The sequence below is a fragment of the Hyaena hyaena genome, unplaced genomic scaffold (assembly GCF_003009895.1).
Source record: "Hyaena hyaena isolate Hyena2069 unplaced genomic scaffold, ASM300989v1 scaffold_967, whole genome shotgun sequence".
Lineage (NCBI taxonomy): Eukaryota > Metazoa > Chordata > Mammalia > Carnivora > Hyaenidae > Hyaena > Hyaena hyaena.
This window is the reverse complement of record NW_024081608.1, coordinates 539,908-553,964: the sequence shown is the minus strand read 5'-3', so window position 1 is coordinate 553,964 and position 14,057 is coordinate 539,908. Positions and strand designations below refer to the sequence as shown.

At 52.4% G+C, this 14,057-nt stretch overlaps 1 protein-coding gene across 2 annotated transcripts in view; it reads left to right on the top strand.

Moving 5' to 3' along the window:
* Positions 1–14,057, top strand: part of LOC120223261 (splicing factor SWAP) — a 69,200-nt gene that overhangs the window by 14,784 nt on the left and 40,359 nt on the right. For both annotated transcript variants that reach the window (XM_039221278.1, XM_039221279.1), the window contains 2 exons: positions 1,242–1,354; positions 1,770–1,902. In XM_039221278.1, the coding sequence (XP_039077209.1) occupies positions 1,242–1,354; positions 1,770–1,902 (246 nt within the window). The remainder of the gene's footprint in view (positions 1–1,241; positions 1,355–1,769; positions 1,903–14,057) is intronic.

Genomic DNA, 14,057 nt, shown 5'->3' with positions numbered 1-14,057 from the left:
CACCACGGCATGTTGGTTAAAGCTGCTGGTGCCCTCAGAGGGTGGTGCCAGCTCTTCTAGAATAAGTCTTCCAGTTGTATCAGATTCTCAGTATTTCCGTAGATGAGTGAAATGTAATTAGACATCAGTGCTCTCAGACGTAATCGCCTGGGTTGGAAATGTTCCCTCTCATTCTGGCCGTTGAACATTTCCTGGAGAAAACAGTCCATCTCCTGCTTCGAGAGATCATTCTAGCAGTACGGGTGCACGCAGGGTTTAGGGCTGAGGCTGTTACATGCACAAAGATAAAAGATTAGTTTTTTACTCCTCTCTATCTCAAGCTGTTGTTTTTATTAAATATCTAAGGTTGGGATTCTTTTTTTTTTTTTTAATATTTTTATTTATTTCTAGGAGAGAGAGAGAGACAGCGTGAGCAGGGGAGGGTCAGAGAGAGAGGGAGTCACAGACTCTGAAACAGGCTCCAGGCTCTGAGCTGGCAGTCAGCACAGAGCCCGATGCGGGGCTCGAACCCATGAACCGCGAGATCATGACCTGAGCGAAAGTCGGACGCTTAACCGACTAAGCCACCCAGGTGCCCCTCTAAGGTTGGGATTCTTACTACAGAGACCAGTTAACTGTTTGGAATAATGTGCGGACGACAGTCTTGTGTGTGTAGCTGTTGAATTTTTTTCTCTCCAGCTGAAACATGATTTTTAAAATCAGCTGTATGACTCTTGTTTACAGATCTCACTTTCTCCATGTTCGTTAGTTTTTTAAAGTATCTGTTGCTGTTGTTTTACCTTTCATCAAGATTCTTGCCTTTTTTCTAGAAAATTAAAATAATTTGCTCCAGACTAGTAAGCGCTGGAGGGGCGCTGCCGCCTGGGCCGAGGGCACGTGCCCAGCTTCTTGCTGGGCGCGTCGGGTGCACTCTGGGGCCGTCTGTCCCAGGAGCCACGAGATGATGACATGGAGCTCTGACTTTGTCTGCTTCTAAGGGTTTTTTTAATATTTATTTTTGTGGGTGTGCAGAGAGAGAGGGGGAGAGAGAGAGAGAGAGAGAGAGAGAGAGAATCCCAAGCAGGGTCCACTCTCAGTGCAGAGCCTGATACGAGGCTTGAACATGACCTGAGTCGAGATCAAGAGTTGGACGCTTTACCGACCGAGCCCCCCAGGCACCTGTTTCTCTGTTTTTACATCATTTACTCATCCCTTGTCCCTCAGCGTACAGCAGAATCTTGAAATTTGCTTTTGCTCTGCAGAGTCGGGCGTCAGCTCTGACAACGATGACGACGATGACGAGGAAGACGGGAATTACTTGCACCCGTCTCTCTTTGCTTCCAAGAAGTGTAACCGCCTGGAGGAGCTGATGAAGGTGTCGATCTTCTGTATTTTTTATGCCGTAACAAAACTTGCGCACCTGTAGCTTTGGGAAGCTACATGAGTGCATTTCTTTTGTATCTTATTTTACCATCATCGAGGTATATTTTGCATTTTCACGTTTTGCTTGGTGGCTCCACTCCTGTCAGTAGGAGTTTAATCCTCTCCACCTTCCCTCCTTTCCTGAGTGGCAGCGAGGAAGGCTGAAGCCGTCTTTTCACTCGCTCCCCGGGACTCGCAGCCACACGAACAGCTTGCCCCTCTGTGTGTGTGCGGGGTGTTCTGAGCACAGATGCTGTGTTCTCACACACTGTGTTCTACAGCCGACTTGAGCCTGCTTGGCCTCAAGAGAGTTCTTTGTGACCCAGAATACAGGAAATCGTGTGACCATGCGTCCTCTTTGTCTGCAGCCTCTGAAGGTGGTAGACCCGGATCACCCCCTTGCCGCGCTGGTCCGTAAGGCCCAGGCCGACAGCCCCGCCCCCGTGCCCCCCACGGCCGACGGTGCGGCGCAGCCCTCCCAGGTGGAGTACGCCGCTGACTGTGAGTACCTCGCTGTGTGTCCCCCGGCCCGCAGCCCGCCGCAGAGCTCGCCCCACAGGGTGCAAGACGGGTGGCTCGGAGAGCCCCGGGTCTTCACTCAGCCGTCCCCAGCACGTGGCCTCTTCCTTTTGCCTGGCACCTAAGGTTGACAGATGGCTGCTCTGTCTCCAGGAGCAATGAAGAACAGGGGCCTGGGCAGAGAGCAGGTGCAGGTGCTTGGTGACCTTGCCCTTTCTTCAGAGACCTCCCTGGAAGCCGTGCGTGCCGCCTCCCTGTAGCCCTCACAGACAGGGTGGTGGATATTGGAGGCTTGCGGAACTGTCTGCCACAGTCACTTTTCCGGAACAGACACAGTTCGAGACCGTGTCTGCCCTGCCCCTTAGAGAATCAGTTACTGTCCCTACCTGCCCTGGCTGCGTGCCAGCCCTTTGTCTGTTTAATTATCTCCAGGTTATTGATGAAAGGCAAATCTTGAAGTTCTAGTCAAGTAATTACTTGACAGTATTTGACTTTGGTTTCATTATCAGATCTTTTTGAAATTCTTGTACCCAGCAGTTAAATGTTGAACGAGAGAAGAGCCCTCAGCAGCAGGAATCCGTCTGCTTATTCCTCACCCGCAGATCTGACGTAGGGGACCATCCACAGTGTGTCCCCATGAGAATCTGGAAAATCAGCAGGAGGCTAATTCTCTCTTAAGACATGGGCTGCTCACTGTTTAAGCTCCTGTCTACCAGTACCCGTGCCCTCCCGCACCTGCCTTCCGCTGCGACATGGCAGCGTGTGACTGGTGTGCTCTAGTAACATTTGTGACTCGAGAGCACTTAATGCTCATGTCCTGGAAAAACATCTTACGGGACACGGAACATACGGTGCTCACAGTGGGGAGTGCCGTGTGCACACACGGCCACACGGGTGAATCGGGAGTCAGGAGGGACACTGTTGGTTGTCCAAGCAGGATGCTCCTCGGCGTTCCTGTTTTCCTTCTTCAGCCCTGTCGTTGAATCCCTGTCCATGTGTGTCCACTGGAGCCTAAAGCTCTTAAACTGTCTTGTACGGGAAAGGGATAGAGACTGGGGTCCAGGGTGACCGTCACCCAACCGCTCCCGCTGCTCATTACGAGTGCGGGCATAGGCACGTACCGAGGGTGGCGTCTGCAGACCCCCCGGGGCTGGGCGGGAGGGCCGAGTGGCTGCTCTGTGACTCTGCTCCCTGCGGGGGTCCTCCATCGGGCAGGTGTGACCGTGCTGGCTGCCTGCCGGGACCCATGACCACCCCCCAGGAAGTGCTCCAGCAGGGACACCGACAGGGGACTCGCCACCTCAGTGAACGCGTCCTCTTGCCATCTCTGGCGCCTCACATGGTGCGAGAGTGACGGCAGGTGTGAGGCGGTGCGTTGGGGCTCATGCCCTGCGCTGCGTTCGGGATACAGATGCATGCCCTGCGCCGGGCCAGCTTCACGGCTGGGCCGTCTGAGCCAGCGGAGATGACAGGCCCCCAGCTGCCCACACACGGGTCGCGGCTGTGCCAGAGGCAGGGGCCGAGTTCCACATTTTGCAGAGAAGCGAGAGATCCAGAATGCTTCGGTGAAATACCTCAATTTACAAATGTCGGCAATGAATTCATATTTTGTAAAGATAGAAGGCAGTCCAAGAAAACACAGAAGCGTAGGTGCCGCTTGTAGGCGTCCCCCTAAGTCCGGCCTCTGCCATGGATGTAGAAGGGGGCGTGGGCGTGGGGGCAGCGGGGTGTCACGGGCTTCGCTACAGAGACCGCCCTCGGCAGTGGTCAGCGCTGCCTAGGGGCTCGGGAAGGGGGCTGCGAGGTGTCCCGATTTCCTGTAGACCCCGCGTTAGCAGAAGTGAGATGGAGCTCGCTGTCCTGGAAAACTGGGTGCAGCCGGGTGGGAGGCAGGCAGGGCATGGAAATGTGCGCCTGAGCGACAACCCCCAAGCTTGGCCATGTGGAGGGGGAGGGGCCGTGCCTGCCGGGGAATGAGGATCCCTGTGAGGGCCCCCAGAGAACATCAGGGTCACAGCCATCTTTCCAGGATCGGGGGCCTCGCTGGGTGGGCAGGAGGCCTGGATGGCGGGACAGACTGATTCCGGTTTCTAGGAAGAGGGTCAGGCTTGAACTTGGCTCCAGACCAGAAGAGCACCCGGCAGAGACACACAGGAGGTGCTGTGAGCACCTGTGTTCAGGTCCTCAAAGACATTTGTTTTCCTCCTGCGGGCAGATTTGGGGGCTATCTGAAAACCAGTGAGCAAGAATGTGAAAAATTTGAAAAGGAGACCCAGTAACGGGAAATGAGCCCCTTCGCATAGTCCATGAGCCACCAGCAGAGAAGACGTCTCCAGGCCTGATTAGCTGGTGGTTTAAACAAAGTCTGTTGTGAGAGCAAGTCTAGAAGTGGTACCTACCGACCCCTTGAACACAAGGTGTGCTCTTGGCCCCTGGGATGGGGTGTCCTCCCCCGCCACACCTATGTGCAGGGCCACTCTGCTGTGGGTGCCGAGCGGGTGGGCCGTGCAGGTGGGCCTCGGTCTGTGCCTTCTCGGCTCCACGCCCAGCCCCCTCCCCGAGCCCATGGCCTTATAAGCGCTGGCCGTCCTTCCTTTGCATACGTTTTAGTTAAATACTGTATATGGTAGTTTACCTGGAAAAATTCACTTCAGAGAAGAGCTCTGCTGTGAAAGCAAACAGGCCCAGCCGCAGAAGAGGAGCCTCCCGGCCCCAGTGCTCAGGGAGGCCGGGAGCTTCCAGAGGGAGGAGTGAGCAGGGTACCCGCGGCAGAGCCAGCCTGGATGGGTGCAGGGAGGCCCTGTGGCCAAGCCGGCCTGGATGGGCACAGGGGGCCCCACAGCCGAGTGGCGGGCAAGGCTGTTTTTGGGAAAGAGCCTTAGAAAACGGCCCCATTAGAGCCTCTCCTTTTCCCAGCAGCATGAGGACACTTGAACTGATGGAGAGTTATTTCTCTTAAGCCAACAGACATGTTACGTTCCACTAATAGAAAAAGTAAAATTAGTGAGGAAGCAGAAAAACCGACAAACCAACCACTTTTATAATCAAATAGGAAAAAAAAAGTCCAGCAGAAACGCAAGCTGCTGTGTGAATGATTCAGGAGGGTAAAGGCAGCCATGCAGTTTTTCTAAAGGACTCCCCCTGGGCTGCTCACCCACACAGTATCGTGTCTGCGTACTTCGGAGCCCAAGCCCTCGAGAGCGAGACCCAGAGTGTCACCTAAATCTGCCTGCAGCACCAGGAAGACTGTGACACCGATGGCCAAGAGGCCTGTTCTTGTGGGCACGTAAGAGAAATCAAGTCTTGGGATAAGATTGAGGTTTCCGGTTGTTTGAAGTGTTATTTCGTGTTAGCAAGTTTGAATTCCTGAATAATTATCGAGGTGAACTACGAGGAGATGGAGCCTCCCAGGACGCTCGATTTTGCCACTGTCGGGCAGGCAGGGAAGTAGAGGGCCCTTCCCGCCGCAGGGAGCGGCGATCCATACGGCAGGCGTGGAGGCCTCCGGCCCCGGATTTCTGCGTCAGTCTCCAGTGCAAGGAAGGAAGGAGCTGCAGGGACAGTCCTCACGAGTGAGGTTTCTAGTGCTGGTGGAGCACCGAGCTGCAGTCTGCGCGAGGGGGCAGGGCCAGGTGCTGAGGGGCGGGCATAGGAGGCGAGCGTCTCTGACCCGCAGGACTGGGGTCCCGCTGGGGGGAGGGGGCCTCCATCGCCTGCCCATCTGCGCCACCTGGACCGTGGAAAAGCGCAGGGCGACGTGATGCTTCCTTTGAAGCTGCATTAGTGTCCCCAGTGGACTCTTCGCAGGCCCGTGATGTTAGCACACAGTTTCGAGACTGTCTGTCGGCTCTGGTGACTCGAGGCCCCAGCGGTCCCTGTCCTCACGCTTCCTGCCCACGCCTGGTGCCCTGCTCGCTAGTCCAGGTGGGGTCACAAAGCTTTTCCAGCTCTTTCCATTAGCAAGTGTTTACCAGCCCCCTCAGGGCATACGTGGCCGGTCCTTGAGACTTACTTCTTACTGATGAGAGATTTTCCTGGATTTAGGCAGCCTTGGAAGAATAGCACCTATTTTTATTTTTTTATTTGTTTTGAAATGTTTATTTTTGAGAGAGCGTGAGTTCGTGCAAGTTGGGGAAGAGCAGAGAGAGGGACAGAGGATCCGAAATGGGCTCTGTGCTGGCAACGAAGAGCTGGGTTTGGGGCTCAGGCTCACGAACCCTAAGATCATGACCTGAGCTGAAGTCCAGCGCTTAATCAACTGAGCTGCCCAGGCACCTCGTGCCCATTTTTATTCTGAAAGACTTTTTCTTAAATCTCCTTGTATATAGATGTGTAAGACTAGCAGTTTTTTCTATTCATTAGCCTGAGAGTGACGTTCTGTTACTTACTTGGTCTGCTGCTCTATAGCCATAAATCCGTGCTGATGAGTGAAGTAAATACAGTCATGCAGGAAACAGTAGCACTGAAACGCTGTCCACTGGTAGAGCAGGCAGTTTCTTAAAAATAAAATGCCAACCCAGGTTTTTAAGTGTTTTGTTCTGTAAATAGCTTAAGTGAATTAAGCCATCTCATGTGACTAGACTAGACATTCTCTTGTGTCTGCTCTGATTCTTTTTAAGTGTGATTTTATTGTTGTTCATGGCATTTCTTTTTCTCTGCAAAATCATGACCTTGAAGTGCTCTCCTTATTCTTCAAATCCTTTTTTAAAAAATGTTTTTGTTGTAAGTCAAGAGACCTAGAAGAAAGAAAGTAAAAATAATACCCAAGATTCCACCATTCAGAAATAAACATCTTTAACGTTAGGTGAGCAACACTGAGGTCATTGTAGTGAAGGAAGAGGAGAGCGAGAAGCTCCTGTGTGAGAAGGCACAGGTCATCTTTATGTAAAACATGGATTGAAAAGTTGGGTGTGGTGGTGCCTGCGTGGCTCATATCAACTTAAGTCAGTTAAGCATCCGGCTTCAGCTCAGGGCATGATCTCACGGTTCGTGGGTTCGAGCCCCACGTCGGGCTCTGTACTGACAGCTCAGAGCCTGGAGCCTGTTTCAGATTCTGTGTCTCCCTCTTTCTGACCCTCCCCTTCTTGCACACGCCACGCATGCACTCTCTTTCTCTCTCAAGAATAAGTAAACATTTTTAAAAAGTTGAATGTACAGATAGAAATATTTTTGTTGGGGCCGCCTGGGTAGCTTAGTCGGTTAAGCATCCGACTTTAGCTCAAGTCATGATCTCAGAGTTTGTGGGTTCAAGCCCTGCATCGGGCTCTGTGCTGACAGCTTAGAGCCTGGAGCCTGCTTCTGATTCTGTGTCTACCCCCCTCTGCCCCTCCCCTGCTTGTGCTCTGTTTCTCAAAACTGAATAAACGTTAAAAAAATTATATTAAAGAAATATTTGTATTAAAGTAGAAATAAGCTTTTTAATTTTACTTGAATTTAATAGAAGAACCTACAGTCAAAAATCAAAGTGTAGCAATTGCCGAACTTCAGATAAAAGTTTCCATACTTTAAGAATTCAGGTTTAGGGGTGCTTGGGTGGCTCGGTTAAGCGTATGACTCTGGACGTCAGCTCAGGTCATGATCTCAGTTTGTGAGTTAAAGGCCTGTATCAGGGTCTGTACTGATAGCTCAGAGCCTGCGTCAAACTCTCTTTCTGCCTCTCTCCTGGCTCATGGTCTGTCTCTATGTCAGAATAAATAAAATTAAAAAAAAAAAAAAAGTTCCAGTGATTAGAAAAATAAAGAAGTTGAAATTATAGATTCTTTTTAAAGCTCAGTTTTTATCTTAGGATAAAAGAAACTGGAGGAAATTAAAATAGTTCTAGAACCTGTTGCCTTCACCTCTCCCCTACTTCCTGATTTTTGAGAAGTAGTAACTGTTTCTGTGGTAAGAGTAATATTTATGTTGTGTATGTGGCCCCATGGTCATGGTCGGCATCCGTCCTTTTTTTTTTTTAATTTTTTAATGTTTTATTTATTTCTGAGAGAGAAGGAGAGACAGCATGAGCTGGGGATGCGGGGCTCGAACCCACAAACCGTGAGATCGTGACCTGAGCCGAAGTCGTACCCTTAACCTACTCAGCCACCCAGGCGCCCCGGTCGGCCTCCATCCTGAGGGCGAGGGCCTCACCAGGGTGTCCCTGCTCCAATTCTTCGATGTTTTGTTTTGTTTTAAGTTAATTTTAATTTATTTTGAGAGCTAGCAAGCAGGAGAGGGACAAAGCGAGAAAGAGAGAATCCCAAGCAGGCTCCGTGTCAACGGTGCAGAGCTTGACATAGGGCTTGAACACATGAACCTCGAGATCATGTTGTGAGCCGAAATCAAGAGCCAGACACTTAACTGGCCACCCCGGCGGCGCCCTTTTGCTCCATTCTTTGACTCATCTCTGGCCATTTGAGTTCCGTGAACTTGTGTTATGAGGGTCCTGGTCATGTGTTCTCGCATGCTCGAGAAGTGACCCCCTCTCATCCCTGTGTAGAATGGAAAACTAGTCTGGATTTAAAATTCTCGGGGAGCATCTTCTGCGTCCGAGCTCTGTAGGCCGGCAGATAGCCTGGTCTTTCCTACACCGAGAAGCCTGCGTCAGCCGCCATTGCCCCCGACCAGTTGCATGGGTGTGCGAGCTGCTGGGTTTTCACTCATCGCTCCTGGACGCCATCCTCTGAGATGTCACAAAGTGTCTGTGCCCTTCTCACAGAGAGCAGCTTAGCGGAGAGTTCCGTGCACTGTCACGTGCGTCCTGGGCTCAGATGTCACTGTGGAGAGGAAGGGGCCGGCTGCCCTCCCTCACTGACCCCTCGGGGGCCAGCTTCTGATCTGGTCCATTCCCCACTCATCCTGGAATGATCCGGTTCTCATTTCCGGGAACTGTTTTCTGTCGTGGGCCTCTGGTTACCTTTCCTCTTCTGGGTGGTGCCTTCTCTGCTAAAAAGACATCAGTTTCCTCACTTTGGGTTATCTTTCTTTTCTGTCTATAGTGTTTTACCTTTTTTGTTTTAATCTTTTTCTTTAGTGTTCTGCCTGGCTACATCCATCTTCTGTCTGTCTTCTTCTGTGTCGTTACTGGGTTCTTGCCCACGTCTTCTGTTCGTGCAGTTTAGAAAGTGTGGGTTCTGTTAAGGTGCTTTCCACTTCTCCAGTCGGCATCTGCAGACTTGCTCTGAGGGTCTGGATGTTACTTTTCACGTCATGCGTTGTGGGTCCCGCTGTCTGCACTACACACCTTTCTGCTCTTGTAGTGGGAAGGCCTCACAGCCCACCGTCCACGGGGGGTGTGGCCAGGCTCCCACAGAGTGTGGTTTGTGGACTCAAAACTGGACTTTTATGGAATGTCAGTGTCGTGAAATGTTTTGTTGTGTTTTGTTTTTAATTGTTTAAACACGTAAAAGCCATCCTGAGCTCTCCTGGGCTGCGCGGGAACAGGCAGCAAGCCTAGTGCCCTTTTTGTCTTGGTGGTGCTTTTATTTCCTGTTTTTTGTGCTCGTTGGAATTGTTGTGTCACCAGATTCATCTGTGGCCTGGAAAACTCAGACGTTGCTTGCGTTCTCTTTCTGTCCAGACTCCAGCTTCACCGTTTGCATGCAGTGCTGGGCTCCCTGTGTCAGGCCGTGGCTCCCAGTGTCTGACTGTGGCCCCTGTGTCTGACTGTGGCTCCCAGTGTCTGACTGTGGCCCCTGTGTCTGACTGTGGCTCCCTGTGTCTGACTGTGGCTCCCAGTGTCTGACTGTGGCCCCTGTGTCTGACTGTGGCTCCCAGTGTCTGACTGTGGCCCCTGTGTCTGACTGTGGCTCCCTGTGTCTGACTGTGGCTCCCAGTGTCTGACTGTGGCCCCTGTGTCTGACTGTGGCAGGCCTGAGCACTGCCACGCCTTTGCCTTGCCGTCTCTCCCTCTGGGGTGACAGGCTGGGGGGCAGGGCTGCCTGGCATCCAGTGCTGCGGCACTTCTTCCTGGACTGCCCCGCCTTCTCTGGGCTCATTTGTCTTCCCTTTCCAGCGCAGCCTTCTCTGGAAAACCCGTTCTCTGCTCTCCTGTGAGATCCTGAAAATAGCCCAGAGCAGATGTCCTTGCCACCGTTAGGGACTCACAGGGCAGAACCCCCATCCACAGGCCTCCCCACGTCTGAGTGCCTCCACCCTGCGCTCAGACTGCATGCTTCAGCCACTTCCCATCTTCACCCAGAACTTTCTGGAATCTGTTTTTATGTAATAGGTCTCCAGGACCTAATACAGGATTAAAATCTCAAAATTTTTTACGTTGTGGGGGGGTGGTCATTGATGATGACTTTAAGAAATGGTTAGAGACAGGCCTTTCGAGAAGGTTTTATTTGCCGGGAAGAGAGCATTGGCTTTAAAACACTGGGTGAGGTTCCTACATCAAGTATTCCTATGTCTAAGACTGATTGGTTTGGGTGATTTTCCAACTTTACAGACGTCACATTCCTCGTCGCAGCTGTTCAGGTTTTCCTCATCTACGTAGATGACCGAGAAATAAGTCTCCTGCTGGAATTTTTAAGACTGCGTTGTCTGGAGGCCATAAGGGGGTAAATAAAAGGTGCCTGAGATGCCTTATGCCGTACTAAGTAGTGAGTTTGAAAATGATGCAGTGCGATGATCCAGATGCTTCCCGGTATTTGGGGAGATGGGAGGGCGTAATGTCGTTAAACTCTGTCCACTATGTTGAGTCACCATGTTGTACACCTGAACTTACTGTGACATGTGCGTCACATCTGCTCAGAGAAAATGATCGCTCTAAGGACCCAGCTGCGGAGTCGGCAGTGTAGGGGATGGCGGTTGGCTTGACTGGGTTTCCTGCCGTCCAAGACGTGGGTAATGGAGAGCTCACGGATCAGTGGTCAGAGGGCCCTTCAGGAATCGGGGAGACAGTCCGAGTCCGGGAGGTGAAGCCGGAAATCTCGGGAGTGGGGTCAACAGACCGTCGAGCGGGTGAGAGAAACTTGACACGGCCAGGTGGCCCTCCCATTTCGCTCTGCTTCTGTCCTCGGCCCTGCAGATGCAGCATCAGCAGTGATAGCAGTTACTGAATTGCATTGTTGATGCCGAAGGTTTGAACTCCTGTAACTTGACCTCTCCTGGGGTAAAGGTCTTCAGTGTGAAGAGAGCATAACGTATAACTGTGGGCAGAAGAAAGTTCTCTAATCAAGTAGACAGGCTGTGAGATTGATACCATTTTAGGATCTGACTCTTTAGATACTGATAAGTCCCTTATTAGGGCTTATTTTCAGCAGAAAAGATAGTCTTGTAGAACTTGGTAGTGAAATCACCATGAAAGTTATTTATTCTGACCCTGATCAGCTGGGTGAGGGCAGGGGAGGGCAGGGAAGGGGTGACTCACGGCTGCAGGTCATGCTACATGCTCACAATGTGCAGGTCCCCAGGGCGTTTGCACGAGTCTGGTGCTGGTGGCTTCCCCCTGAAGTCAAGCTGGAATAGAGATAAAGAAACATGACTTGTGACTTGGGAAATTGTCTACAATATTGCATATTCTGTGCACGGTGTTGCAGAATGGGGCCTTTACTGGTTCACTGTGGACCCGAGTCAGAGTTGATCAGACCCCATGAGTGTTTGGGAATGTGCAAACCAGCCTGTCCACAGACTCCACCTGTGTCTCAGAAATCCCTGCACACGTGGTCACAGAATGGCAGGGACTACGGGGTACCCAACTGTTGGTGCGAGGGGGGACGGATTTTCCTCCTGTAACTTTTCTACAGGTTTGAAAATACCTTTGAGGTTATCAGCCACCGAGATTGTAAGAGCATTTCTAAACAACTCTTCAGAAAAGTTTGACTTTTGAAAAACCCAAATTCCAATTTGTGGGGGGGAGGGAGGTGTTTTAGCTAGAAACTGCTGGGTGTGCAACCCTGTCCGGGGCTCTGCACACTGTAGGTGGAAAGGGCTTCTGCCTCCGTGTATGTGAGAGAGAGAGAGGGAGGGAGAGAGAGAGAGAGAGAGAGAGAGAGATGGTGGGCAGAGCAAGTTTTGCCCCATGTCTCTACAGCTCACTTGCTGGGAATGCTAACTTTGAACCTGTTAAGTGAAACTTCCTCCCTCGTGAAAGGAATGCCATTCTTCCCATTTGTAGACCTGCACTACCTCCTAAAAAGCCACTCAGCTTTTTAAAAAATGTTTTTGAGAGAGAGCAAGCAGATGAGGGGCAGAGAGAGAGGGAGACACAGAATCTGAAGCAGCTCCAGGCTCTGAGCTGTCAGCACAGAGCCCGACGCGGGGCTTGCACTCATGAACTGCGAGATCATGACCTGAACCAACGTCGGACACTTAACCGATTGAGCCACCCAGGTGCCCCCCCCACTCAGTTATTTTTATTTTTTAATTTCATCAATTAAAAAATGTGTGGGGATTTGTTTTTTCTCATTCTCTGAGAATCTGTGTACACAGTATCGGATAAATACTCATCTATATACTCTGAGTATCTAATTTTGCCTCTCGGTCCACAAAGAGTAATGCATTTAGTGTCTGGCTCTTCGTAGGAAGCGTTTGCCAACCCCTGCTCTATCCCGCAGTCAGTGAGAGATTGTGCTAGAGTATGAAAAAGTTCTCATTCTGTTGGCCTCCTTTTATACAATGGCCCTGCAGGCTTTAGTCACAGCAAAGGCCGGTTTTGTTAAAGTCCAGCTCATAAGCGTGTTGTGTTGTTAGCGGTGCTCACACCCTGCCGGCACCCCGGGCTGCCCGCCTTCCTGCGCCCCGGGCCGGGCAGCGGAGGTCTCGAATCCACAGCACCTGAGGCAGAACTGCCCACTCCCCCTCGCACCCCCAGTTCAGGGCCCACCAGGAGTCTCTTGTCCCTGGCACCCTGTGTGATCACACCGTGCGCCCTTGGGGACCACGTCAAGGACCCGTCCCGAGTCTGGCACCCCTCACCAGAGCCACCTGTGACCTCAGCCGAACGCCAGCCTCGTCGGCTGCCGCGGCCCCAGACGTGGTGCCGCCTTCCCGCAGCCCGCCAGCCAGCATGGTCCTCAGAGTGGCCCGGCTCGTGGCATCTCTCCTCAGAACCTCCTTGTGGTTTCCCATCCCGTTTAAATTCCAGAAACTCCTTTCCACTGCGCCTCAGTTTGCTCTCCCCGTCCCCAGAATGTACTGAGTGGGTTCTGACCGGGGGCCTTGGCACTGGCTCGTCCTTGGCCTGAAGCACTTTCCCTCTCGGGTCAGACCTCCCGTGGCTGAGCTGTTTTTCCCAGTTCGTGCCCTTCCCACACGGGGCCGTATGCTCTCCCGGCCCTTATCGTCGGGCTCTACTTGGTTTCGCCTTTGGTGGACTGCACACCCTCACTTGCTGAGCAGAAGCTCCAGGAAGGCGAGGCTGGTCTGTCGTGGGTGCTGCGGGGCCCTGGCCCCTAGAAGCCTCCCTGATAGAAGGATGTACTGAGTAATGCCGGCTGGAGGGTCACATAAAAGGACGGAAAACCCACAAAGTAATGCATTGAAGAGGGGCACAGATCACGCTGCTTCTCCCAACCCTTTGCCATGTGTTGAAAGGAAGATGGAGAAGATGCTCAGTATCTCTCTGATTGTAATTAGGGTGCTTGTGAGAATTAGTGCAGTCAAGGGGCGCCTGCGGGGCTCAGTCGGTCAGGCATCCCGCTTCACTCAGGTCACGATCGCACCGTTGATGAGTTCGGGCCCCGCGCTGGGCTCTACCCAGAGCCTGGAGCTGCTTCAGATTCTGTGTCTTCCTCGCTCTCTGCCCCTCCCCCACTCAGGCTGTCTCTGTGCCTCTCAGGATAAGTAAACATTTTTTAAAAACCTGTTTTATAAGTAGAATTGAAAGGAGACGAGAACAGAAGCGGCTGACTCGGTCTCGCGCGCAGACTCCTCCCCGAGGCGTTGGGCCTGGTGTCCTGCCGGCTGACAGAGCGCTCCCACTCGTGGGGCTGCGGGCCCACGCTCTCGGCCGCCGGTCCTCACCACGTGCCCGTGCATCCTGGGCTGCCAGGGGTCACGCTGGTGGCCCGCGTTGGGCGGCGTGCACGGCCGTGTTTCCCTAGCCCCCCACCCCTGCTCTGGTCCGGAGCGGCCATGTTCTCGGCCTACAGCCCTTTCTTCTTTGACGTCTCGTCGCTTTCCTGCGATAGTGCACGGGAGCCCGAGCTTTCTCCGGC